This window comes from Centropristis striata, chromosome 17 (assembly GCF_030273125.1).
Source record: "Centropristis striata isolate RG_2023a ecotype Rhode Island chromosome 17, C.striata_1.0, whole genome shotgun sequence".
In the NCBI taxonomy this organism is placed as follows: Eukaryota; Metazoa; Chordata; class Actinopteri; order Perciformes; family Serranidae; genus Centropristis; species Centropristis striata.
Window position 1 is genome coordinate 5,978,665 of NC_081533.1, and position 25,000 is coordinate 6,003,664.

The 25,000-nt window shown below is 37.0% G+C and overlaps 2 protein-coding genes across 2 annotated transcripts in view; one reads left to right on the plus strand and one right to left on the minus strand.

Moving 5' to 3' along the window:
* The window catches only part of rgp1 (GP1 homolog, RAB6A GEF complex partner 1), a 10,163-nt gene extending 3,088 nt beyond the window's left edge, over nucleotides 1-7,075 (minus strand). Inside the window, exons 1-7 of the mRNA XM_059354173.1 lie at nucleotides 6,359-7,075; nucleotides 6,059-6,174; nucleotides 4,967-5,100; nucleotides 4,433-4,516; nucleotides 3,005-3,154; nucleotides 1,969-2,115; nucleotides 427-554 (exon numbers count right to left, since the gene is read on the minus strand). Coding sequence (XP_059210156.1) covers nucleotides 427-554; nucleotides 1,969-2,115; nucleotides 3,005-3,154; nucleotides 4,433-4,516; nucleotides 4,967-5,100; nucleotides 6,059-6,174 — 759 coding nt within the window. The 5' untranslated portion in view covers nucleotides 6,359-7,075. The remainder of the gene's footprint in view (nucleotides 1-426; nucleotides 555-1,968; nucleotides 2,116-3,004; nucleotides 3,155-4,432; nucleotides 4,517-4,966; nucleotides 5,101-6,058; nucleotides 6,175-6,358) is intronic.
* Nucleotides 7,076-7,823: 748 nt separating this feature from the next.
* Nucleotides 7,824-25,000, plus strand: part of gba2 (glucosidase, beta (bile acid) 2) — a 35,858-nt gene continuing 18,681 nt past the window's right edge. Inside the window, exons 1-7 of the mRNA XM_059355177.1 lie at nucleotides 7,824-8,317; nucleotides 8,553-9,165; nucleotides 20,729-20,820; nucleotides 21,016-21,131; nucleotides 22,333-22,551; nucleotides 23,450-23,689; nucleotides 24,554-24,656. Coding sequence (XP_059211160.1) covers nucleotides 8,972-9,165; nucleotides 20,729-20,820; nucleotides 21,016-21,131; nucleotides 22,333-22,551; nucleotides 23,450-23,689; nucleotides 24,554-24,656 — 964 coding nt within the window. The 5' untranslated portion in view covers nucleotides 7,824-8,317; nucleotides 8,553-8,971. The remainder of the gene's footprint in view (nucleotides 8,318-8,552; nucleotides 9,166-20,728; nucleotides 20,821-21,015; nucleotides 21,132-22,332; nucleotides 22,552-23,449; nucleotides 23,690-24,553; nucleotides 24,657-25,000) is intronic.

Genomic DNA, 25,000 nt, shown 5'->3' on the forward strand with positions numbered 1-25,000 from the left:
ACATTAAGTGCAAAGGCCACAAAAAAGTTGTTGTTTTTTATACAAATATTAACTATTAAATAAAAGTCTCTTGATGTCTTTTAAATTATATAACGGGGCATTATAGATTTTTTAGAGGATTATTTAATTAAACTGCTTGAATATTAAACTACAGTGAATTCCATAAAAAAAAAATACACATCATATTGCTGAATGAAATATTAAAGCAGCTTTCTGCTATTTTTTCAGTACAACTTTAAATTTAATGTAAAACAAAATGTAAAAAGAAATTTATATAAATATTATATATAAAGAGATACATAGTGTTTAAATACAGATATTTACTGAATATTAATAAAGAAATTTTATTTGATGCGTGTTTGGCAACTTCTACTGCCAGACTTTTAACGTTTGTTGTTGTTTTTATTGACAGTGCAGCTAACAGACCTGCAGGCAGGGAATGTCTCCCTCGGAGAAGTTGAACGTGCCGACGATGTCCTCCCCGAGTCTGTAAACCGTCTTGAAGATGCAGAACTTTGCCACTTTCCCGCGCATGTTGGTGATATTAAACATATCTGGACAAAACAAAGGAAAGTCACATGTGGATAGAAAAACAATAAACACTGTGGAAAGAATATAACAGATTATTTTAATTTAAAAAACAAATACCAGTGTTATGTGTTATTTAGAGGCATAGAGCATTTACAAAAAATTATAGTTACTATTAGTGTAGTTGGCATTTTTCCCAGTCATTGGGTGAAATGCAGCGATGATGTCGTCCACTCTAGCCTCTCCATAGGGTAACATTGGGGGATTTTTTGGTGTGGTTTTGCTGAATAATTTGAAAAACGTTTGCTGAAACCCTTAGAAAAGTCATAACACACTTGTCATGATTAAGCTGGTCGATTTGATACCTTTGTAGTGTATGGCTGCGGTCGAATAGTCAAATTTGCTTAGGAACCTTCCTAACTGAGTGAAATGACCCGGAAGTATTATCGTAGCCGCCATGATAAGAGCTGTTCGAATTCTCTAACTGTTAAGGAAAGGAGCTTCAATGCTTCCTTTAGTATCTCCTTTAGCATAGGATACACCGGACCATCCTATACGAAAGGAAAGGAAGTAATGCCGTCCCACAATTCCTTGCGGTAGCAGCATATAAGGCCGACCGGTCACGAGAAGAAACGAACAAAATGACTGACAAATCCAGCAGTTAGCAATTTTATAGATTGTGTATATGTGAATAAGATCTGACACATAATAAAAAGGTATGCTTTAAAAGCATAATAATAACATGTACAGTAGTGGCTTTGTAGCACTCAACGTTGTAAATGTGCCATGATTTATCAGTTTTCATTCAATCATACCTATTGGTATTTTGTCTATAAATATGAATGGACAGGTGCATCAACCTTTCTCAATGTGATCACCATTTTGTTTCACTTTTGTGACTGGCGTGGTCTATTATTCTTTTTTGTTACATTTCATTTCCAATCATGGTAATCGCCTAATATTCGTGAGAACGCTGATTTTTGTAGTCCATCTTCGGAAAATTGTAGTTTCACCACGACATTCGACGTCATCAACATTCGCCGTCGCGTGATGACGTAGACTAAGTGTGAGTGCAGTCGGATTCTCTAAACACCGCGATCGTCTTCTCCTAACTCCTCATGAATTCTCCTTCTCATCTTTCCTTGACCTCGTGACGTTTTCCATTGAGGTTAAGGAAAAGTGGTTAGGAAAGGACTTAGGAGCTGATTTTTTTGACTATTCGACCGTACCCTATGTGCGACCAAAACTCTGGGAGGAGTAGTCGACCGAAAAAAACCCAGAAGAAACGGAAAAATAAAATCTAGGATTAAGCCCGGTGAATAACATATAGTGTGCTTTTTCCAAGCACAGTCAATTATATATATATATATATATATATATATATACATATATATATGTATGTGTGTGTGGAAATCATCTAAAGGCGACCATCAGACTCACGGGGGCAGCGTCTTGAGGTGGTGACCATCAGCATGTCCAGCGCTCTCTCCAGAGACGAAGCGTCCCGCCGGCTCGCCTCCTCTTCCTCCAGGAACGGGTTGGAGGGGGAAACCTCCTCGTCCTGGGGGAACGGAGGCTCTGGCATTCCTACGGGTTAGACCGGAAAATACCTCACTGGTTAACCCTCTGGAGTCCATCTATTTATTGAAAATACACACGTTTATTTACAGTAATAACTTTGTTCATATATGATATGTAGACAAGCTGAGAAAGCCAGTTGAAAGTGTCATTTATGTTTCTAGACCATTTTTAAAATGTGAATTTTCTTTCCATTAACATGTTTTTATTTGAAGAAATTAATATTGATCACAGGTATTCAACATACATCATTTTTCTTATTTTCTCTCCTCCCCCCCATCCCCATTGTGCTGTAAATACGAAAAATAAATAAAATAATGAAAATAAACTCGTGAGAAGCACACCTCAAATGTTACAGGCATGAAAATATATACAAGGTTAAAATAATATTGTAATACAAAATAAATAAAGATAAACTAAAATGAAAAAATACATATACAAAGAAATAAAGAAATAAGAGAAAAAGTGGACATTGCAAATAGGCTATTTGCCTTCTTTTGTGAATTTTCTTTCTAAAATAAAAGCTATTACTATTTTTAATTTACATGCAAATAGACTGTTTTGTAGTTTTATTATTTATTATTTTTTCTGCTGTTTTTTGTGTATAAATGGTTTTAAAAAATGGTACATTTCCATAGGAACCTGTGTCTTTTGTTTGTATTTTGGGCTCCTGGCAGCTTTATACTTTGTTAATTACAATAACATGAAAAATCTGACTGATGACTTTTTTTATTTTATTTTTTACAAATTTTGTTCTTTTCACTCCACTACATTTAGCTGCCAGCTAACGATTTACTTAACATTTACTTAATGAAAAATGGCCTAGTTGTCAGCACTGAAAGCTTTGCAGAGCAAAATGCAGGTAAGTGAAACTAAAAGCAGTCTAAACGTTTGTCACCTTGCAGAACGAGCACTCTGAAAGGAATCCTGAGCAGCTTGATGGGAGAGTTGACTCTCTGGCAGCCGATGGTCAGTTTGTAGACGTACTTCACCGCCTGACCACGGAAACTAGGAGGACCGTCGACGGGAACGATCTCACTGTACGAATCTATGAGAGAACCAGGATACATGTCAGACTGTGTGAATAACACTCCTGTGTTTATTTAGAAATGTTGCATGACTGTTCAGTATACAAAGCATTTAAAACAGGGGTCTCAAACTCAAATTACCTGGGGGAGGCAGTATCAAAATGACAAAAAAGAGACACAAAATTACTAAAAAAAGACACAAAATTACTAAAAGACACAAAATTATTAAAAAAGACGCAAAATTATTTAAAAAAGACACAAACTTACAAAAAAAATACACAGAGTTACCAAAAAAGACACAAAATTATTATAAAAAAAGACACAAAATTATATTTAAAAAAAAAAGACACAAAATGACCAAAAAAAGACACAAAATTACCAAAAAAGTAATTAAAGGGACCTTCCACACACAACACGATAATGTGCCATTCATATAAAACTCACATTAAACTTTCATATCAAGGTGGGGGCCACAAAATATCATCACGAGGGCCACAATTGGCCCGCGGGCCGCGAGTTTGAGACCCCTGCTTTAAAATCTCTATAATGTAAAGGAGTTGTCATTTAGACGAACAAGCACTTAGGTTTTCTCTTTTTACATTTTACTCACTGTGGCCTTGTATTTCACTGTAATACATAAAATATATATAAATTCTATAAGTCCCGCAGCTCTGTGGAATCAGCACAATCATGACTAGAAGTGGGAACTCAAAAATATCGATTGTGCAGAATAACACAGTTATAATGACATAAATAAAAAAATAAAATAAAAAAAAAGCAAGTTGAATTTCTTAATTGCTTTTTAAATATTGGAATAAAATGGAATCTATATACTCAACACAAGTGCCCACAAGTCTCATGAATATTAGAAAAAAAATTGTGTCTCCACATCCACATGTTATACATATTGAACTATGTTTACAGCCTCTCCTGTCCTCTCCTCTCAGCTCTGTGTAAACAGATTCTCATTGAATATTTATCACATGACCGTTCGTCTCTCTCACGAATCAGGATCTAGTTATTACAAACACTTTATTTTGGCAGCGTTTTAAATGAGACATGTAGAATAAAGGGATTTTGACAGAAATATCACAAGCTTTGTTTTAGTTACTTTAATAACCTTTGATCTGTTCAAGGACTGTCAGAAAGTTAAAATTTTGACTATAATGCCTGTTTTTACAGTTTCTTTCTATGATAATATGTGTATCTTTTGCAATCTATTTAGATTTAGAGGATTTAGAGGTTGAAAAGCGCAGATTTCACTTCTTTTAAACTGCTTCACACATGAACACACGTACAGGTTTTGCTCTCTCCGGGGTCCAGCTGCAGGTCACAGAATAGTATCTTGGGTGGTGTGTCGAGCACACACTGACCACGCTCTCCTGCACAGAAAAAGAAATAGTGTTGAGGCAATTTGAGGCATATTACACATAAATCAAGGCTGTTATAACAGGCCCAGAACCATTTTAATCTTTGTTATTTTAAACACAACAATTACTGCATTAAAAGATACACTGTAGAATTTTATGTTTTTTACAGAATCTGGTTCCTAGAAACCCTTTTTGTTTTTGATGAAGTTTTATTTGAGACATGTAGAATAACGCTTTGAACAAATAAACGTTTCCATATCCAAATTAAAGACCTGTTGAAAATCAAACAATATTTCTGTTTTTGCTGTTTCTGACTATGGAAAATGGTCTAACTGAATTCATTGTGAAGTGTTATAATCAGACACATGGAACAAATGCACATTTTGCATCTATAAATGTTATATATGGTAGAAATTATAGTTTTTGCTCATCTCTGAGTGAATTTCTCCTCCCTCCACTAACCTCTGTTAGGAATCAGCACTGTGTTGCTCTCAGCCTGGACGTCCTGTTTGTTTCCCTGCGTCGGCAGAGCCACTCTGTTCTCGCTGGCGTGGAACTGACAGTGGATCTGAGCGCTGGCCCACGCCAGCATCTCACTGCCAACAATCAGATAAAAAATAAAGTTACACAAAGACATTTGGGAATTGTCATTGTCATGAAGCCAGTCTAAGTTCTGTCTGTGAAGATTATAAGGACATACTTTATTAAACGAAATATATTTCACTTGTATATGAATGAACAATAGAGCCATAATGAGGCACAATTCATTGTATTGTGTTAAAATAATATTTTCTGCATTTTTTAATTTTTGATTCACAAATTCATTACTGTAATTCGTCCAGATAAAAATGTCATGGTTTCCCCACACTTATACACAATAAATATTTAATAAACTTTATTAAAATAAATATACATTTGTTTAAAAATGTATAATTTGACATTTTTGCTTTTTGTTGTTTTTTATTGCTTTTATTTTTCTACTAACATTCTGTTCTTTCCTGTTGATTTCAAGCATAAATTAACATGTACCTTCTTTATTTTTGTATGTGAACAAAAGAAAAAAAACAACAAAAAGAAGTTTAAAAAAGAAAAAAAAAGTATAATTTAACAGAATATAATCAAACATAAGGGTTTTTAACAATGTATAAAGAACAAAATCTGAATGAAAATTGATGAGAAAAATGGTTAAATGTTACAGTAATTGATAATTAAAATATGTGTTTATTTTAATAAAATACATTTAGGTGATAACAGCTACCCTTGGGCATATTTAAGTGCTTGCCAAATAAATAAAAACGAAAAAAAAGCAACCTGTTGTTGTTTTTTTAATTTAAAATTGTGTTACGGTAATGAATTTGCTCACAGTGACTCTAAAAATGTCAGAAAATACCATAAAATGTTTTAAAATAGATTATAAATCCATATTAAACAGTGACTTTAGATTGTATATGTTATATAGGGTAAAAGAAAATATGTATTCAATGCTTTTGGATGTTTGCAATGAGCTGTACCATGTTCATGAGAATCACCCTTTTACAAAGTGGTTAGTTTTACCTGCTGGCTGAGGTGGACAGGTGAGATATCGGGTTGGTGAATGTGATGAGACTCTCCATCAGCTCCCCGGCCAGAAACACGGGCCCTCGGGCCATGGAGGCCACCACCTCGATCATCTGTAACGTTACAACAACACTACTTCACCAGATTAAACACCACATCACTGTAAAGGAGAACAACATGCAGCAGAATCTGATTGTTTTAATCACAACAGAGATAAGACGAGATGATCAAAGTTAAGTTGTTTGGTTGCTAGCTAGCTACTGGCTGCTGTTTTTAAAAGGTTATATAAACGCATACCTTGTCCTGAAACGTTTCTGCGGCAAGCCAATAATGTTGTCGTATCCTAAGGCGCGCCTATATTTACTTCTCGAATAAAACAAACCCAAATCTGACCGTCTTCCCAGAAAAACTACACATAGCGCATCTAGTTAGCTAGCATTCCAGCAACAGTAAACAAAACCGAGACCCGCTGCTGTACGACCAATCGCTAACCAAGAGAAACAAAACTCCTAGATAATAAAAACAAATATCAAGAAAAAACATCTTCTTTAAGTGTGTGTTCCTTCATAACGTCATAGTGGTGTCTCAGTCGTGATTAAACTATTTTTTATAGAATAAAACAGTGCTGTAGAGTTCCAGCAATAGTTTTTGGTCGACCGTTTAGAAGACGATCCGTGGCAGAGCTAACGAAAAGTGGAGGAGGGTGTGAGCTCAATTTCTACAAATAACAGTAGCTTTTGCTCATTAACTCTTCACATTCTACATAAGTGGCTTAATGCCACTTCAATTAATTGCATTTTTTTAGGAAAATGTTCCGATGAATGTCAACCGAAGGGAAGATTAATTAGTGGTGATAAATCAAACCCCCCCTTTTTACTTAGAATGGTACAGGCGGAACAGCGGCTTTACCGGCTTGCTGCACTGTATATCCCTGAGCAAAGCCTGCCAGGCATCATTCGACAACAGGCTGTTGACGTATTTTTACTCGCATGAAACTCCAGCAACAATTATTAAATTTATATTCTAAGGTAGGATTAGTTCCCTGTTTTTCCCCCCGGTTTTAACGTTCAACCTTGTAAAAAGACTCTGACTGTGCTTATAGAATACAATATACGATAATAACGATATAAACATTGAATATTATATTACATATTTGTATTCTATATTATATTATAATACCACATGCAGATAACTAGTCAACATGATGAAGATTAAAATATAAGTAATACAATTTTATGTTGATTGAGATACAAGGAGGAATAATGTATAATTATTATATTGTATATCCTATATTGTATTCTACAAGCAGAGTCAGATATATAATATAATGTATATTATATATAAACATTGAAATTGTTTTAAATAAATTGTAATTAAATCATGGGTCTCAAACTCGTGATGATATTTTGTGGCCCCCACCTTGATATGAAAGTTTAATGTGAGTTTTATATGAATGCCACTTTATCGTGTTGTGTGTGGAAGGACCCTTTAATTACTTTTTTTTTGGTAATTTTGTGGCTTTTTTAAATTTTGTGTCTTTTTTTTAAAATAATTTTGTGTCTTTTCAAAAATTTTTATTTTTGTGTCTTTTTTGTTAATTGTGTCTTTTTTTTGGTAATTTTGTGTCTTTTTTTTTTAGTAATTTTGTGTCTTTTTTGTAATTCTGTGTATTTTTTTGGTAATTTCGTGTCTTTTTTGGGTCATTTTGTGTCTTTTTTAAAATAATTTTGTGTCTTTTTTGTAATTCTGTGTATTTTGGGTCATTATGTGTCTTTTTTGTGTCATTTTGTGTCTTCTTTTAGTAATTTTGTGTCTATTTTGGTCATTTTGATACTGCCTCCAGCGGCCCCCAGGTATTTTGAGTTTGAGACCCCTGGTTTAAATTGATACTTGTGTAACATTTGTTATCATTGTGTAATTTTTAGCATGTAAATGGAGGGAGAAAAGGCAATATCGGCTTCAAGAATCGGCCCAAAAAAATCGGCAGCACATATCGGCGATCGGTTAAGACTCATGTCAAAATAATCGGTATCGGCATCGGCATTAAAAAACCCGACCACTAAAACAAACCGAAGGAGGGGCTGTGCGTTGGCAGCCTGAGAGAATTTGCTACCTGACAGACCTTTCTGAGGGCTAAACGCGCCCATGAGTGTAAAGCTTTCCATAGTGAGCTGTTAGCAGCTCGTCTTCAGGGTCTACAGGGTCCTGGTCCTGGCAGAGGTCGGTCTGGAGCTGCGGGAGGACGCCTTCTCTCCGGTATTTAAAACATAACCAACTATTCTCTGCTGCTGTTAATGTTGAGTTAGCTGCTAGAGCTAGCCTCAGGCTGGCTCAGCTGGCTCTGCATGATTAATGATGTTATTTGCTGATATCTGCAGCTAGGCGCCGGTCTCTAGAAGCTAGATGTCGGCCCTCCGGTGGGTCAGCAGGTAAACACGGTCGCTACTTTTGTTGTAGTTGTTGTAACTATTTCTCTTTGATGTCATTGCAGCGGTTGAACGACTGAGATTCTGAATACTTCCTGTAGCTGTCATCCATCCATCCAGTCACTGACAGCTGAAAGCAAAAGGGGGTCTGCTGAAAACTGGAGTCCAGATAGTGATGATGCAACTAGTCCCCAAGGATGTGGACATCTTGAGCTCTACAGGCTGATCTCTTGTGGATAGTAGTAATTATGATGGCACTGGGAGCTTCAACCCAAAGGAGCAAATATTTACCCCCGGGTATTGAGCTCTGAGAACCGGTTTACCCAACAGGAATGACTCCTCTGTCAGCTCATTGATTCCCAGCTGAAGCCACAATAATCTGACAGTGTTTACTGAAGGTGGTGGCTGCTCTCTGTTCCCAACCACACCTGTCTTCCTGCTGCTCCCATTCAGACACACTTTAAGCTGCCAATCCTGCAGAGAAATGTCTACAGAGTGGGGCGAGAAGTCCTCCGCGGAGCTCATGAGCAGGTATGTCTCCAAGGAGATGGGATACGGCGTGCCCAAGGAGGGTTGGCGCATCTGTCTGGCACACGAGTTCAAGGAGAAGAGGAAGCCCTTTCAAGCTAAAGATGTCTCGCTGTCCAACGTCCTGGAGCACATTGGGCTGGGAATCAGGTACAACACCGTCCCTCACTGCACTAAAAGTACAACTACACACTGTACGGCTGGGCGATACGCACCAAAAGTCATATCCCGATATATTCAGGCTGAATATCGATATATATACGATATGCAGTGGCGGTTGTAGACCAATCTCACTGTGGGGGCCAAACAGGGGCCAGTGTTTAATCAGAGGGGCACATTAAAAAATGGCAAAGATGATATTAAAGCATTCAAAACCTTTATTTTAGCTTATTTTCAAAATCTCATTTTAGTATATTTGGAAGATACAAAAACATTGATTGAAACAATGAGACTTACTAACAATAACAATTATTTTTGTACGACAAAGACATTTCTTATTTTTGTGCACAATTACTTTTTTTATTTTAAAAGTGCAGCACAGTGAGAATTATCTTTTTTTTTTTAAATACACACAATATTTTATTGTACAATTAAACTATTATACATTGTACACATTCTGGGTTCCTTTTGTGTACAATGAGATATTGTTTGAACAAAAAATAGGTAATAATTGTTCAGTCGTTCATCGTTATAAATTTATCATTTTATTATTAATTAGACACAGGGGCCGAGGGCTTCTTTATAGGGGCAGTGGCCCCTGGAGGCCCCTGTGTAGAACCACCACTGACGATATATATACATATTATATATTATGTTAGGTAGGTATGCACACCCTGCATAGGCTAAATATATGACACATTGCTATGTTATTATTAGTATCATTACTACTACTACTATTATTATTATTATTATTATTATATATACTGTTGCTGCCATTACTATTATTACTATATTCTGTGATATACTACTATTATTATTATACTGGCCTTACTTTTATTATTATTATTATTATTATTTTATTTTTATTTTATCATATTATTAATATTATTATTACATATAATATACTGTACTATTATTATATACTGTCTAGTCACAATAACATTATTACCATCATATCATCAGTATAATTACCATCATCTTGCCACTGTACCGTACCGTGTTTTAACTACTTAATATATAGAGATGAGGTTTAATAAATAAATATTAATCGTGTTTTTCACGTTAAATCTTGACCTGAAAATGTCGTGGAGTAAAAAGTACAATATCTGCCTCAAAATGTATTGAAGAAGAACTGTGTAATTACTTTTATATCAAGTATTTTCTGGTCATTATGAGACCGTTTACGGTTACAGTTATCAAATTTATATATTTTTTTTAAGGAAGCATTAGTTGCCTAATTGAAAAAATTGGTTAAAAATTAAATGAGTAATTTATAGAGAAAGGGTGGAAATTAATATGTTTTTACTTCTTCTCACTCTTTTTGAGAATTGATTTTGTTTACGTTTTCAATTTCTGTAAATATATTTTTTTTGCATGATCATTTCTAGTAGTTATCTTTTTTTTTTCTTTCTTTCTTTTTTTTTTTTTTACAAATATTGTTTTTTTTTACTCCACTAGATTTAGCTGCCAGCTAACGATTTAACATGAAACCCTTTAAAATATTACATTTTTTTATAATAAATTAAAGCACATAACAATATATTAAAATATATTAATTAGTTATAATGAACAGTAAAATGCTGCTTACATAAATGCATTAATAATAAATAATAATTTATCCAGTCATTATGAGATTAAGGAGCGGCATTAAAAAGTGTTTTTCTGAACAGCTGAGACACTGATTGGATAAATGACTCATTTACTTAATGAAAAATCAACACAGGCCGCCATCTTTACGACCACACACGGATCAAATTCTCTGCAGACAAATAATTACCAGTGAAAAGTCAAGATTTCTCCCTGTTTACCACCTCCATATGTCATAGAAACCTGCAGTCTATACCATTAAACCCAAGAGCACGTTTCCATGGCGACGTACCTGGGGAGACATTAGCCCGATAGTGTCGTATGTCTGGAGCCACAACAGGCGGCGGGTGTGAAACACAGTCTGAAAGGTGCCTAACGGTCTGAATTACTTCCTGAGACTAAACACATTCTGCTTTCAAAATAAGAGCACGGTGTGTTAACAGAACCCACTACAGAATTTACAAGACTGTCAGAAATAAGATGCCTTGAATAAAACATACAAGAACCTTTATTCTCCTTTATTATTAATTAATGAAAATATGCAATGATAAAGATCAGTGTTTATGATGGAATAGTGGCATTAGACTCTGCGAGAGGCTACTTAATTTGGGCTTTTTATGGGAAAAAAACTCTCCGGGTGGGACATTTTCCATGGTTTTCTTGATAATTATTTTGGTTATAATCAATAAAACCATGGAAATGTCTAGATATCCGCTCTTAAATTAAACACTAATGATCTATTTTTGTTGTTATCATTATATTTGTCCAAACAAATGCACCTTTAGTTGTACCAGGCATTAAAATGAACAAGAAATTGAAGAACAAAATAGTCTAATCAGTTTTTCCACGGCTGTTTTATTTTTTTTCTCTCTTTTTTTTGGCCAACAATGGCTCTTTTGTTGCCCACCCTGGTTTACACCATCATCTACTGCTATGGGCAAGTACCTTATACACCCTCACTTCAAAATAATCTGCACTATCCCTTTAAAAAACCCACAGTTATTAAGAATACCTGTGGCTATAGGGAATAAGTTTCTCTGTCTATTTGTTTGTGTCTCTGTATACAGAGAGGAGCAGCAGCTGAAACCCCTGAAAGGTTTTTTCTGCAGCGTGTTGTGCAACTTTGTTTAGTCTATTCAAGCACAAATGACAAGCTAGTTCTTGTGCATTGCCATAACAGCCAAACAGATAAGTCAAAAAGCATTCTGTATAAATAGAATCAAAAGATTGTGGTCAACTAAAAACATCCAAGAGTTTTTGTTTTTTTCCTGAGGAATTGAACAAATGCAGGACAACTGAAGTCCCACAAACATGATCCGTGTGCTTATAGGTCCCCAGAGAGAGCAGCTTTTATTTCTAAAGAGGAAATATCCAGCACAGATCTGAGCATCTGTTGATCTGGTCGTGTTTGTTTTCCCGACAACCTGCTGACATCTGAGATGCAAAGTGAAACATTGTGCAGCTTTAGTGGACCGGCGGGCACAAGGCCAACAAGCCTCTCTCTCTCTTTCTCTCTCTCTGGTATTGTTTCGATCCTGAGAACGTTGCTGAGTGTCACAGCGAGTTATCATCCGTCCGTCAGCAGGCCTGCGCTCCACTGATCCGGACTCAATGTATTTCTTCGTCGATGATGACCTTTAATACGTACTTAAGGGAATAACTCAGGCTCGGTGATTTAATATGATCATTTATTGCCTTTCGATTCATACAAATTGTACCAAATGAATTAATTGAGTTGTCATGATACACAATCAAGTTGTTTAAATTTATAATAACTAGTGCAGGAAGTATGTATTCGTATAGTGGGAGATTAAGAAGATTTTTCAATTTTGGCCAAATGAGGTTGTGTGTGAAAGTGGGATGTACAATGACGTGTAATACACTTGCGTAGTGTTAACTCTATGGAGTTTTTGGCTATTTGGTCCATTTTTTAATCCTTTCCATCCTGCCTGTATACACCACTTAAAAAATGTTTAAATGCCATGTTGGTATATTTTTTTCACCTATATGACCTGATAATAATAATTGATTTTTTATTCTGATTTACTGGATTAAAACATTTAGAACCAAAAAGAAACAAAGAAAAACCAACATAAATGTGATCTTGTGATTGTGTGTGATCCTGTCATCAACTCTGGTTTTTATTCTAGTGGGACTTGATTTTATTTGTATCTAGTATGTTAAGTGTAACAATTCTGGTAATTTTGTGTATTTTTTTTGTAATTTTGTGGGGTTTTTTTTGTCATTCTCTGTCTTTTTGTGTCTTTTTTTTCTGTCATTTTGTGTCTTTTTTTGGTGTCTTTTTGTGTCTTTTTTTAGTCATTGCTTTGTTTATGATCAGCTGCTGACGTTGTGCACAGTTAGCGACGGCGGCCACAGTTTCTCCTCCTGTGTTTAATCCGTCGTGTAAGTGATCACAGATCACAGTCGAAACTGTCGCTAAGCGATTACGAGACGATCGAAAACTATACGTCACCTCCGTTTCTGATGCCAACAGGTTTTGTTCAGCAGGATAATCCTCACAAATGAACACGACTTTTATGATGTTTGAAGCATTAATGCAGCCGACAGAACTAGAAAGCTAACGTTATGCTTTAGAGAACTACTCCACGGTCACATGACTTGAACGCCACTACCGTTAGCTTCAGACGCTCTCTAATAGTTTATCAACATATTTTACAATCGACAAGAGTTTGCAGCAGCTCTGAAAATAAACGACTAGAGGCTGTGAGGCGGACTAGTGAGAGAGTTCCTGTCTGTGTCCAGCGTGATGACGTTTAATGTCCCCGACAACCACTGTAGTCTCATTTAGCCTCTTGTTAGCAACCTCGTTTTAGAGGACGTGTAAAAACTCCAAAATTCACAAGTTACGAACATATTTTATGTCGTTCAACAAAGCGTGAACATCTCTCAGCTTGTGTTCACCACAGACCTTATTTCAGGCATCTAAACACCAACACATTCAAAAATCCTCATTGAGTTTGAGAGGTTTGACCCCAGGGCGCTAACATGCTAACTTACATCCAGGTATCAGAACTCATTCCTGTTGCGTCTTATTGTCTCCCCACATAACTCCTGCAGTGCAAAGTAACAACTTGGGTTGTCACGATACTAAGATTGTCAACTCGATACCGATACTCAGGAAAATATTTGATACTCGATACCACCAGGATAAAAACAAAGACCCCAAAATTTAACAGAAATATTTTTATTAACAAGAAAAATGTAACATGTAAAAATGAACAGAACCATAGGTTAAATATTTATAATAAAAAACAGTTGTGCAAAAATAAACTGCAACTATGATAACAAGCTTCAGGTCTGAGGTAGTGCACAAAATAAATAAATAAATACAATAAACAATAACAATTAGAGCAATATTTTGTATGCTGTGCACAATATTAGGCAAGCTTGATAAGTCGACTTTTCTCTGCTTCATTCTGGGACTTCAAGAGAGAAAATAACACTTTTCATCGATACTTTTTTGAGTATCGATACTTTTGACAACCCTAGTAACAACACAGCTCTGTACGCTTCATATTGAATGTCATTTCTTAACAGCTTTTATTAAGATCCAACACGTTCCCAGGAAACTGTAAAAACCACAAACTGACTTCACTTTTTGGAAATCTGTTGCAACGTCGCTGTAAAGCAAACATACTGCACTCTCAGCTCAGACCAGTGGAAAAAAAGATAAAAACCCACAGAGCTTTCTTCACAGTTCTTAATCGCCATGGTAACATTTGTCACTTATTTCATTTGATGTGATGCTGAAAGACCTTAATTGTTCAGAAAAAGGAAAACTTATTTTTATTAAACTAAAACTTTGTTTACATTTCTGTTTCTAAAGCAAATAAGCAAGTTACAGAATAATAACTTAATGTAGGGCAGCAACTTAATATAATTTTCTTTGTCAATTAATCTACGTTCTATTTTGTCTATAATCTGAAAATAAAACATGCGCTTTCTCCAAAAATCCAAAGCTATTAGTTTATTGTCATGTGTGACAAAGAAAGGCATCAAATTCTCACATTTGAGAAGCTAAAACAAGTTAATGTTGTGCTTTTCTTTGCTTTAAAATAATACTAAAACTATATTAAATCATCAAAATAGTTGCTAATTGATTTTATGACGATTGACTAATTGATTAATTGACTTTTTGTTACAGCTTGAAGTTCAATTTTTTTTTTATGATGGTTTGTTTTCAACCTACTTCACTGTGATTATAGGTAACTATTGATAGTTTTGCACCAAAACTGTCCGCTTAACGTCTCATCAGTGTACAAATGCAGTAACCTAAAATGTTTCCCCTTTAGTGTGCTACAAGCTGCTCTCCTGTCTGTGGTAGTGAACTAGTCGGCAGCTTGAATGAGCGTGCGCAGGTTTGATTCAGGTTTGAATTCCTGCACACAGGGTGAGGCCCACTATTTGCATTCCAGCTGAGCTGCAGAACAAGATCCGGACAATAATGTAACAAGTCCCGGCATCAAATAACTCGCTTTAACTGATCCTGTTCTCCCATTGTTGTCTCTCTGGACTGAGCTTTCCCTGTCAGGTTATTGTTTGCAGCGCGGTCAGGCCCAACAATGGCCTGCGCAGCAGTTTTGCTGTTGCACGAGGTCTTCCTCACAATTGGCAGGAAGCCCTTTGTTGCTGAAATGTTTTTGATTATTTTGGTGTACAAACAAGGTCAAAAGCTGGATTTCTGTGATTGTTGATGCTGCAGATACTGTAGAGTTTTTGGTAACGCTTTATATTAAGGTCCTTGTAATAACCATTAATTAACAAGTAATAAGGCCCTTGTAAGTCCTTACAAGATGCTTATTAACATTATTGTGTGTTTATAAGCTTATATAAGTGTTAATAATGGCATTACAAACAAAATATACTTTATTGCTCATCTATTATAAGTTAACTATAAGTTAAGCCTTATTATTTGTTAATTAATGGTTATTAAGGACCTTATTATGAAGCGTTACTGAGTTTTTTTATTTTATTTTATTTTTATTTATTTAACCTTTATTTAGGTTCCAGGTCGGTCCCACTGAGACACAAAGAGCTGTTTTTCAGGGGAAGCCTGGCCAAGACAGCAGCAGGGTTAAAAGTTACAACAATAAGACAGACAGGCATCATGACAAGAACAGACAATAAAACATGGAGCTACAATAAAATACAAGCAAGCCAGACAACATAGTAAGATAGGCATGGACAGCACAAGATCATGACATCATAAAAAACAAGTGCAAAGGCGATACGAGTCTGCTTCCAGATATTGAAATTGCCAGATATTCAAAAAGTTGACATTAACTTGGAAACTTTCCATGGTAATAAACCAGGAGTTTACAAAATTGAAGGTTGGCCCTAAACAGGGAACTTAAACATAGTTAGGAAAATATATTTTAGCACAATCTTGACTAAAACAACCAGATTTCAGTCAAGTTAGGGCTGGGCGATATCGACCAAAAGTCATATCAGATATATTTAAGCTGAATATCGATATACGATATATATCCTGATATTTTTTATTGCAAATTGAGAGCAAATGTTCAGTCAAGCCAAATATGACATGTCACAAATAGTTCTATTGAAACTGTTTATTTAAGTGAACATAAACATTTTATAACAACAGGAGAACCTTTAAAAAAAAAAAAAAAAATCAAAGCTCCATAAAGTGCACATTTAAATAAAAAATATCTTTGATAAAAATAGCCTATGAAATTAAATAGGATAATCTTTTTCCGAAATAGATTAATATAATATAAATTTAATATAATTTTTTTTTTCAGCTTCAGTGTGCTTCCTCATTTGAAATGAAAAGTAGATGGTTCATCACTTTCGCTGTGTTGATGTGAAAAGATGCTTCAGTATCTGAGAGGCGTTCCACTTGCTGAGCTCTTTCCTGGGGAAACCCCCCCAGCAACACACACATGCTTGTTAAAGCTTTAATTATTTATTGTGAAGTTTTTACTCTTTGGTTTCCTCCAGCCGTGGGGGTCCTGAACCGTTTAATATCGGCCCAAATAAATCTGCCTTTGCCCACAGATGGTTGAGGGCACAAACATGATCTCTGGTGCGCTGAGCTTTATATTAGGGGTGTGCATATCGTATCGTTCACGATAATACCAGTATATTTTTTTATGAGTAAAAAAAATGCATATCATGATATTGGCAACATTCCTACTTCTTGACGTAGTGGTGTAAGGGTTTCCCATTAATTACCTAGAGCAGGGGTCTTAAACTCAAATGACCTGGGGGCCACTGGAGGCAGTATCAGAATGACCAAAAAAAGACACAAAATTACTAAAAAAAGACACAAAATGACAGAAAAAAATCTAAATTACTTTAAAAAGACACAAAATGACCAAAAAGACGCACAATTACTAAAAAAAAAAGACACAAAATGTCTACTAATCACTAATTACTAAAAAAGAAGACACAGAATTACCAAAAAAGAGACATTATTAAAAAAGACAAAATTATTTTAAAAAGACACAAAATGTCACAAACAAGACACAAAATTACTAAAAAAGACACAACATTTCTAAAAAGACACAAAATTATTTAAAAAAGACACAAAAATACCAAAAAAAGACACAAAATTATTTAAAAAACATACAAAATTACCAAAAAAAGATACAAAATTACCAAAAAAAGACACAAAATGACCAAAAAAAGTAATTAAAGGGACCTTCCACACACAACACGGTAAAGTGCCATTCATATAAAACTCACATTAAACTTTCATATCAAGGTGGGGGCCACAAAATATCGTCACGAGGGCCACAATTGGCCCGCGGGCCGCAAGTTTGAGACCCATGACCTGTACTGTGGCAACCCACCAGAGTCTCATGTGCTGCACTAACGTCACATTTCAAGCTACTTAAGGTATATTTACACTATTCATAAAATAAAGTTATTTTGCATTGCTTCTATTTGCGTTGCGTCATGATAATAATCGAGATCGGACGATATGAAAAAATATATCGTGATCATTTTTTTTGCCATATTGCCCACCCCTACATAAACCCATTCACTGACACTGAAAAAGTCGTATCGGCACATCTCTAATTTTAGCTTTGCTTCAAGCACCTAACAGGAAGTAGCACCTGCAGAGTAAGCACTTAGTCAATGGTGTGGTTCACCAAACTGTCAGCCTGCGTAGATATATTATGGTCAATTTGTGAAATGGGACAGTAAGCACGTTTATCTGCTTCTCATTGTGTCTGGTCTCTTTACAGAGCTTTCCGAGAAGCAATCAAAGTCCAGCAGCTAAAGGTTGAAATGTACAGCTCTGCAGCCTGTTCTCTGCTGAAGTAATGGCCTTTCTACAAAAAAACATCTCCTCGACTCAGCAGCAGCTTTCTACTTTATTCGGCACATGAACGGCAGAAAACGCAGCATGTCTGAGATCAGAGTTCAGAGCATAAACAGATTAATGACTCGCTCACTCTGGGCCTCGGGCCTCGGGTTGTCGGAGCTGTTTGAAACCGTTTGTGACACAGTCTAATTAATATTTTACACCACAACCCGCTCTGATAGCGAGTGCTGCAACTAGAAACACTAGTGCACACACACATGCACACGCACACACACACACACACACACACACACACACACACACACACACTTGACATCGCTCAGATGAAGTAGAGCTGCCACATTGACTTCATTCCCCTCATCTAACAAGAGCTCCTTCATACAGCTGCACAATTCCCTCTGTTCTGTGTGTGTGTGTGTGTGTGTGTGTGTGTGTGTGTGTGTGTTGTTTACTGTTGTGTGTGTGTGTGTGTGTGTGTGTGTGTGTTGTTTACTGTTGTGTGTGTGTGTTGTTCACTAGTGTGTGTGTGTGTGTGTGTGTGTGTTGTTTACTGTTGTGTGTTTGTGTGTGTGTGTGTGTGTGTGTGTGTGTGTGTTGTTCACTATTGTGTGTGTATGTGTGTTTGTGTGTGTGTTGTCCACTGTTGTGTGTGTGTGTGTGTGTGTTTGTCACCGTCGTGTATGTGTGTGTGTGTGTTGTTCACTGTTGTGTGTGTGTGTGTGTGTGTGTGTGTGCACGTGTTGTTCACTGTTGTGTGTGTGTGTGTGTGTTTGTCACCGTTGTGTGTGTGTGTGTGTGTGTGTGTTTGTCACCGTTGTGTGTGTGTGTGTGTGTGTGTGTGTGTGTGTGTTGTTCACCGTTGTCTCCAGTGCTAACTTTAGCTGCCCCTTTAATCAAGTGGGGAGAAAATGCATGTTAGCCGACCACACATATGCTTGTGATGGTCAATAATAAACTCATTTAATAATGAAAAACATTCCCATACATAACTCTGAAACTCATGACTGAAGCTCAGAACGATTAACTGTTTTTAATGAACCATCACAAGCACATGTGTCACTGGTTAACATGCTCTTTCTCCTTGCTTGACGTCAGTATTTAAAAAAAAATCTGTTCATTGTAGTTTGATTTTATTCTGTATTTGCATACTTGCATACTTCTGTAGCCCCTAGTGGTTTAATTACACCTGCTGCTTCATGACGAAGGGCAGTTCCTTCAGAAGCTCCCTCCACATTACTGAAGGGAGCTTAATTCAGCTGTGACTTACTGTTGTCACGGAGTCGGAGTGGGCGAAAATGTTAAAGAGAAGTGCTTCACTGCTTCCTTTCTTATCCCCTTTAGCTACTGCCACCGGCTAATGTGACTGGCGGCAGCTACTGCGACTGGCTAATGTGACTGGCGGCAGCTACTGCGACCGGCTAATGCGACCGGCTAATGTGACTGGCGGCAGCTACTGCGACTGGCTAATGCGACCGGCTAATGTGACCGGCTAATGTGACTGGCGGCAGCTACTGCGACTGGCTAATGTGACTGCCGGCAGCTACTGCGACCGGCTAATGTGACCGGCTAATGTGACTGGTGGCAGCTACTGCGACAGGCTAATGTGACTGGCGGCAGCTACTGCGACCGGCTAATGTGAACGGCTAATGTGACTGGTGGCAGCTACTGCGACAGGCTAATGTGACTGGCGGCAGCTACTGCGACCGGCTAATGTGAACGGCTAATGTGACTGGTGGCAGCTACTGCGACAGGCTAATGTGACTGGCGGCAGCTACTGCGACCGGCTAATGCGACCGGCTAATGTGACTGGCGGCAGCTACTGCGACTGGCTAATGCGACCGGCTAATGTGACTGGCGGCAGCTACTGCGACTGGCTAATGTGACTGGCGGCAGCTACTGCGACCGGCTAATGTGACCGGCTAATGTGACTGGCGGCAGCTACTGCGACTGGCTAATGCAACCGGCTAATGTGACTGGCGGCAGCTACTGCGACTGGCTAATGTGACTGGCGGCAGCTACTGTGACCGGCTAATGTGACTGGCGGCAGCTACTGCGACCGTCTAATGTGACCGGCTAATGTGACTGGCGGCGGCTAATGTGACTGGCGGCAGCTACTGCGACCGGCTTATGTGACTGGCGGCAGCTATTGCAACCGGCTACTGTGAGTTGCGGCAGCTACTGCGACAGGCTAATGTGACTGGCGGCAGCTACTGTGACTGGCTAATGTGACTGGTGGCAACTATTACGACTGGCTAATGTGACTGGCTACTGTGACCAGTGGCGGCTAATGCGACCGTCTTTCTTAGATGTTTTTGTTCCGGGGTCATACACCAGCGCGGGGATGGAGCACGGGAGCATGCGGACATGCACACATGCGTTATCTTGTCATACATGCTGGCGAAAATACTATTATCTGAGTGTCCTAATCAGAGAACTCCAACATTAGTCGGACTAACACATTAACATGCACTTCAGTTGTCCAGTTATAGTCGGATTAAGGCAATAACTCCTTTTTTTCAAGTGTCATGTAAACGTACTGAGTGTCTAAATATTTGTTGATTTCTTCACTTGTTTTCTGCCATCTCCTGTCTGACTTGCATCCTTCCACTTGATTGTAAGGTGACTTGTGTGCTGTCTGTGTTCATCCAGGTATCTAAAGTGGTGGTACAAGAAGACCCAGGTGGAAAAGAAAGCTCCATTCATTGATATGTTTCGTGCCCAGCCGTTGCGTCAAATATATGGTGAGTTCAGAAGTGGTCCGATATCTACAGTTTTATTATGTTTCAGTTTTGGGAACTATTACTACAATTCTGATCAAAATTTCTCTTTAATATTGGATTAAAACCTATTTAGACCCTGTAAATTTGACAAGTTGAGGTTTTTAAAGTAACTGAGAAGTGACTGAATGCAAGTTGACACCGTACTCTAATCTGCAGGTGCCCCACTTGGCGGTATTGGAGGAGGAACCATCACGAGAGGTTGGAGGGGGGAGTTCTGCAGATGGCAACTTAACCCCGGGATGTACCACTACAAAACTGTCACAGCAAACCAGGTATGCAAGGTCTTGAACAGCCTGAGACTCATTTTGAAGCATTCTGCATATATTTATCTGGCTTTATTTATCTTGTTCTCTGTTCAATGGCTCATAAATTGTCATGCATCACTAGATTTCTATGGGGCTGGTTTAGTTTTTAGTTTTAGTTCTGTTTTTATGTTGCTGTTCTGTTGATTTGTGTGTGTATAAATATTTATTTAAGTAATTCAAAAATAAATATTTTTATAAAATATTTTCTGAATATTCTTGTTATATTATTTAGTGTTTTTCTTGCCTCTTGAATTATTATTTTATTAATTGTTTTATTTATCATTGATTTATTATATATTTTTGTTGTTGTTATATGTTGTTTTATTGGGATTGTTTTTTGGAATATTTATAAATGTTTGTTTTGTCTGTTAGTTTAAGACAGGGGTCTCAAACTCAAATTACCTGGGGGCCGCTGGAGGCAGTATCAAAATGACCAAAAAAAAGACACAAAATTACAAAAAAAAAAGACACAAAATGACCAAAAAAGACACAAAATTACCCAAAAAAGACACAAAATTACCCAAAAAAGACACAAAATTACCAAAAAACCCCACAAAATGACAGAAAAAAACTAAATTACTTAAAAAAAGAAACTAAATTACCAAAAAAGACACAAAATTACTAAAAAGATACAAAAATGACTAAAAAAAGACACAGAATTAGCAAAAAAGACACAAAATGACCCAAAAAAGACACAAAATTACCAAAGAAGACACAAAATTACTAAAAAAGACACAAAATTATTTTAAAAAGACACACAATTATTAAAAAAGACACAAAATTACCAAAGAAGACACAAAATTACTAAAAAAGACACAAAATTATTTTAAAAAGACACAAAATTATTTTAAAAAGACAGAAAATTATTTTAAAAAGACACAAATTATTAAAAAAGACACAAAATTACCAAAAAAGACACACAATTACCAAAAAAGTAATTAAAGGGACCTTCCACACACAACACGGTAAAGTGCCATTCATATAAAACTCACATTAAACTTTCATATCAAGGTGGGGGCCACAAAATATCGTCACGAGGGCCGAAATTGGCACGAGGGCCACGAATTTGAGATCCCTGGTTTAAGATGAGAAAAATCTAAATAAACTTTTGAAAACATAATAAATACTTAAACGTCCTGTCCTGACGAGGCCTTTATCTTCTCCTTAGTTTACGGTGTGTTTGAGACGAGGAGGGCAGACGGTCTACCAGCAGGTGCTCTCTGTGGAGCGTCCTCCCACTCTGCAGGGCTGGAACTGGGGCTACTGCGGAGAGTACGCCTTCTACCACGCCTTGTACCCGCGCGCCTGGACCGTCTACCACCTGCCGGGACAGAACGTCACCTTAACCTGCAGACAGATCTCCCCCGTCATCCCCCATGACTACCAGGTAACTGAGGCTAACACACGGGATAAGTAACCATTGTTGCCACAATACACAACCAGGGGCTGAAACGCTGACAGAAAGCCTGTTTATAGCTGAAACTATTAGATTCAAGCATTACATGTAATTATTTTAGGTTTAGGTTTATTTATCAAAATGTTTATACTTACGTTTGGATTTTATACAGTTCGTTTAACCCTCTGGAGTCCATCTATTTATTGAAAATACACGTTTTATTTACAGTAATAACTTTATTTATATATGATATGTAGACAAGCTGAGAAAGCCAGTTAAAGTTCAATCATAGGAGCTTTCACAGTGTAGCATTTATGTTTCTAGACCATTTGTAAAATGGGAATTTTCTTTATGCAATGAAAACTATTACTATTTTTAATGCATATGCAAATTGACTGCTTTGCAGTTTTCTGCGGTTTTTGTGTGTACAAATGGTAAAAAAAAAAAAAAAAATTTAAAAATGGTACATTTCCATAGAAACCTTTGTCTTTTGTTTGTATTTTGGGTTCCTGGCAGCTTTATACTTTGTTAATTAAAATAAAATGTAAAATCTGACTGATAGCCAGTTTGTGTGGAGAAAAAGGAGCCATGCATGTGATGTAAGGACAGACTGAAAGATGCTGAGCAGAGACAGAAATGAATGCAGAGGAAGTTGACAAATTTGAACCAAAATCTCCTGGACTTCAGAGGTTTAAATACCTCCAATTTCCAGTTTAATTCCCCTTAATTCCCATAAATTTCTATAATACCCATTGAAAGTTTCCGATTTGGAATATTTCCCAAATTCCCCAGCGTAGCAAAGTTTCTGTAAATGTCCCAGGAATGACTCCAGCCCTCTGCAGCCCTGTCTGTTGACATGATGTCTAAAAGCTGTATGTCCCTCTGTCAGGACTCCAGCCTCCCGGTGGCGGTGTTCGTGTGGGACATAGAGAACAGGAACGACTTCGCTCTGGACGTCTCCATAATGTTCACCGTGGTCAACGGCTCGGGACACAAGGACGACAAGAGCGGAGGACACTGGAACGAGCCCTTCCACCTGGAGAAGGAGGGCGAGGCGGTGTCGGGGGTCCTGCTGCACCACTGCCCCGCTGTCAACCCGTACACTCTGTGCATCGCAGCCCGAGAACAGGTTAGATATTACAGCATGGGTCTCAAACTCGCGGCCCGCGGGCCAATTGCGGCCCTCGTGACGATATTTTGTGTAATTTTGTGTCTTTTTTAATTAATTTTGTGTATTTTTTTGGTCATTTTGTGTCTTTTTTGGGTCATATTTTCCGTCATTTTTTTTCTTTTTTTGTAATTTTGTGTCTTTTTTTGTCATTTTCTTTTTGTCTTTTCTTTGGTCATGTTGTGCGTTTTTTAAGTAATTTAGTTTTTTTCTGTCATTTTGTGTCTTTTTTAAAATCATTTTGTGTCTTTTAAAAATAATTTTGTGTCTTTTTTTAATAATTGTGTGTCTTTTCTAATAATTTTGTGTCTTTTTAAAATAATTTTGTCTTTTTTGGTAATTCTGTGTATTTTTTCAGTCATTTTGTGTATTTTTTTTGTAATTTTGTGTATTTTTTTGGTAATTTTGTGGGTTTTTATGGTAATTTTGTCTCCTTTTTTAAAGTAATTTATTTTAGTTTTGTTTATTTTTTTCCAGTCATTTTAGTAATTTTGTGTCTTTTTTTCTAGTAATTTTGTGTCTTTTTTTGCCTATTGTGTGTCTTTTTTCAGTCATTTTGCGTCTTTTTTTGCTCATTTTGATACTGCCTCCAGTGGCCCCCAGGTATTTGAGTTTGAGACCCCTGGTTTACAGGCTTATGACTTTCAGCAGCTTCCAGGTTTTTTTCCGCTGCCATACTCGGGGTATAAACGGGATTTGCAACAATAGTCTCCGTTATCTGGAATTGGATTTATATTAATCAACTTGTTGTGAAATCTGAGGTGTTTGGAGGTTTTAGATTTAACCCGTGTGTGTGTGTGTGTGTGTGTGTGTACATTTTAACAGGCTGACAGGGAGGTGAGTCACCAGACGGCGTTCAGTCCAAAGGGAACCTGCAGCGGCCTGTGGAGTGACCTCATTACTGACGGACGGCTGGACTCTCCGACAGGTCAGAGCTTAGAAACGCGTCTAAAGTTGTTGTTTCCTCAGATTGAAGCAAAACATGATAAACAAGTGAAATAAAAAAAGTAGAAAGAAAGAAACCAGTGCACAGTAATTCACCCACAGCAGTAATACGCTTGAGCATTCAACATTGTGTGCAGATGTAATTAAATGTTGTGTAACCCTTTTCTAAAAGGATAAAGCGGAAAAATCATTCGGCCAATTATCGGATTAACTTAACAGACCAGAAAGCTCCAGAGGCTTTTTAATAATTGATTTTATTTATGATTTGCATGTGACAACAACAGCATGTATATGTGCATAAAATGCATCTTTCTATGAATTATGTGT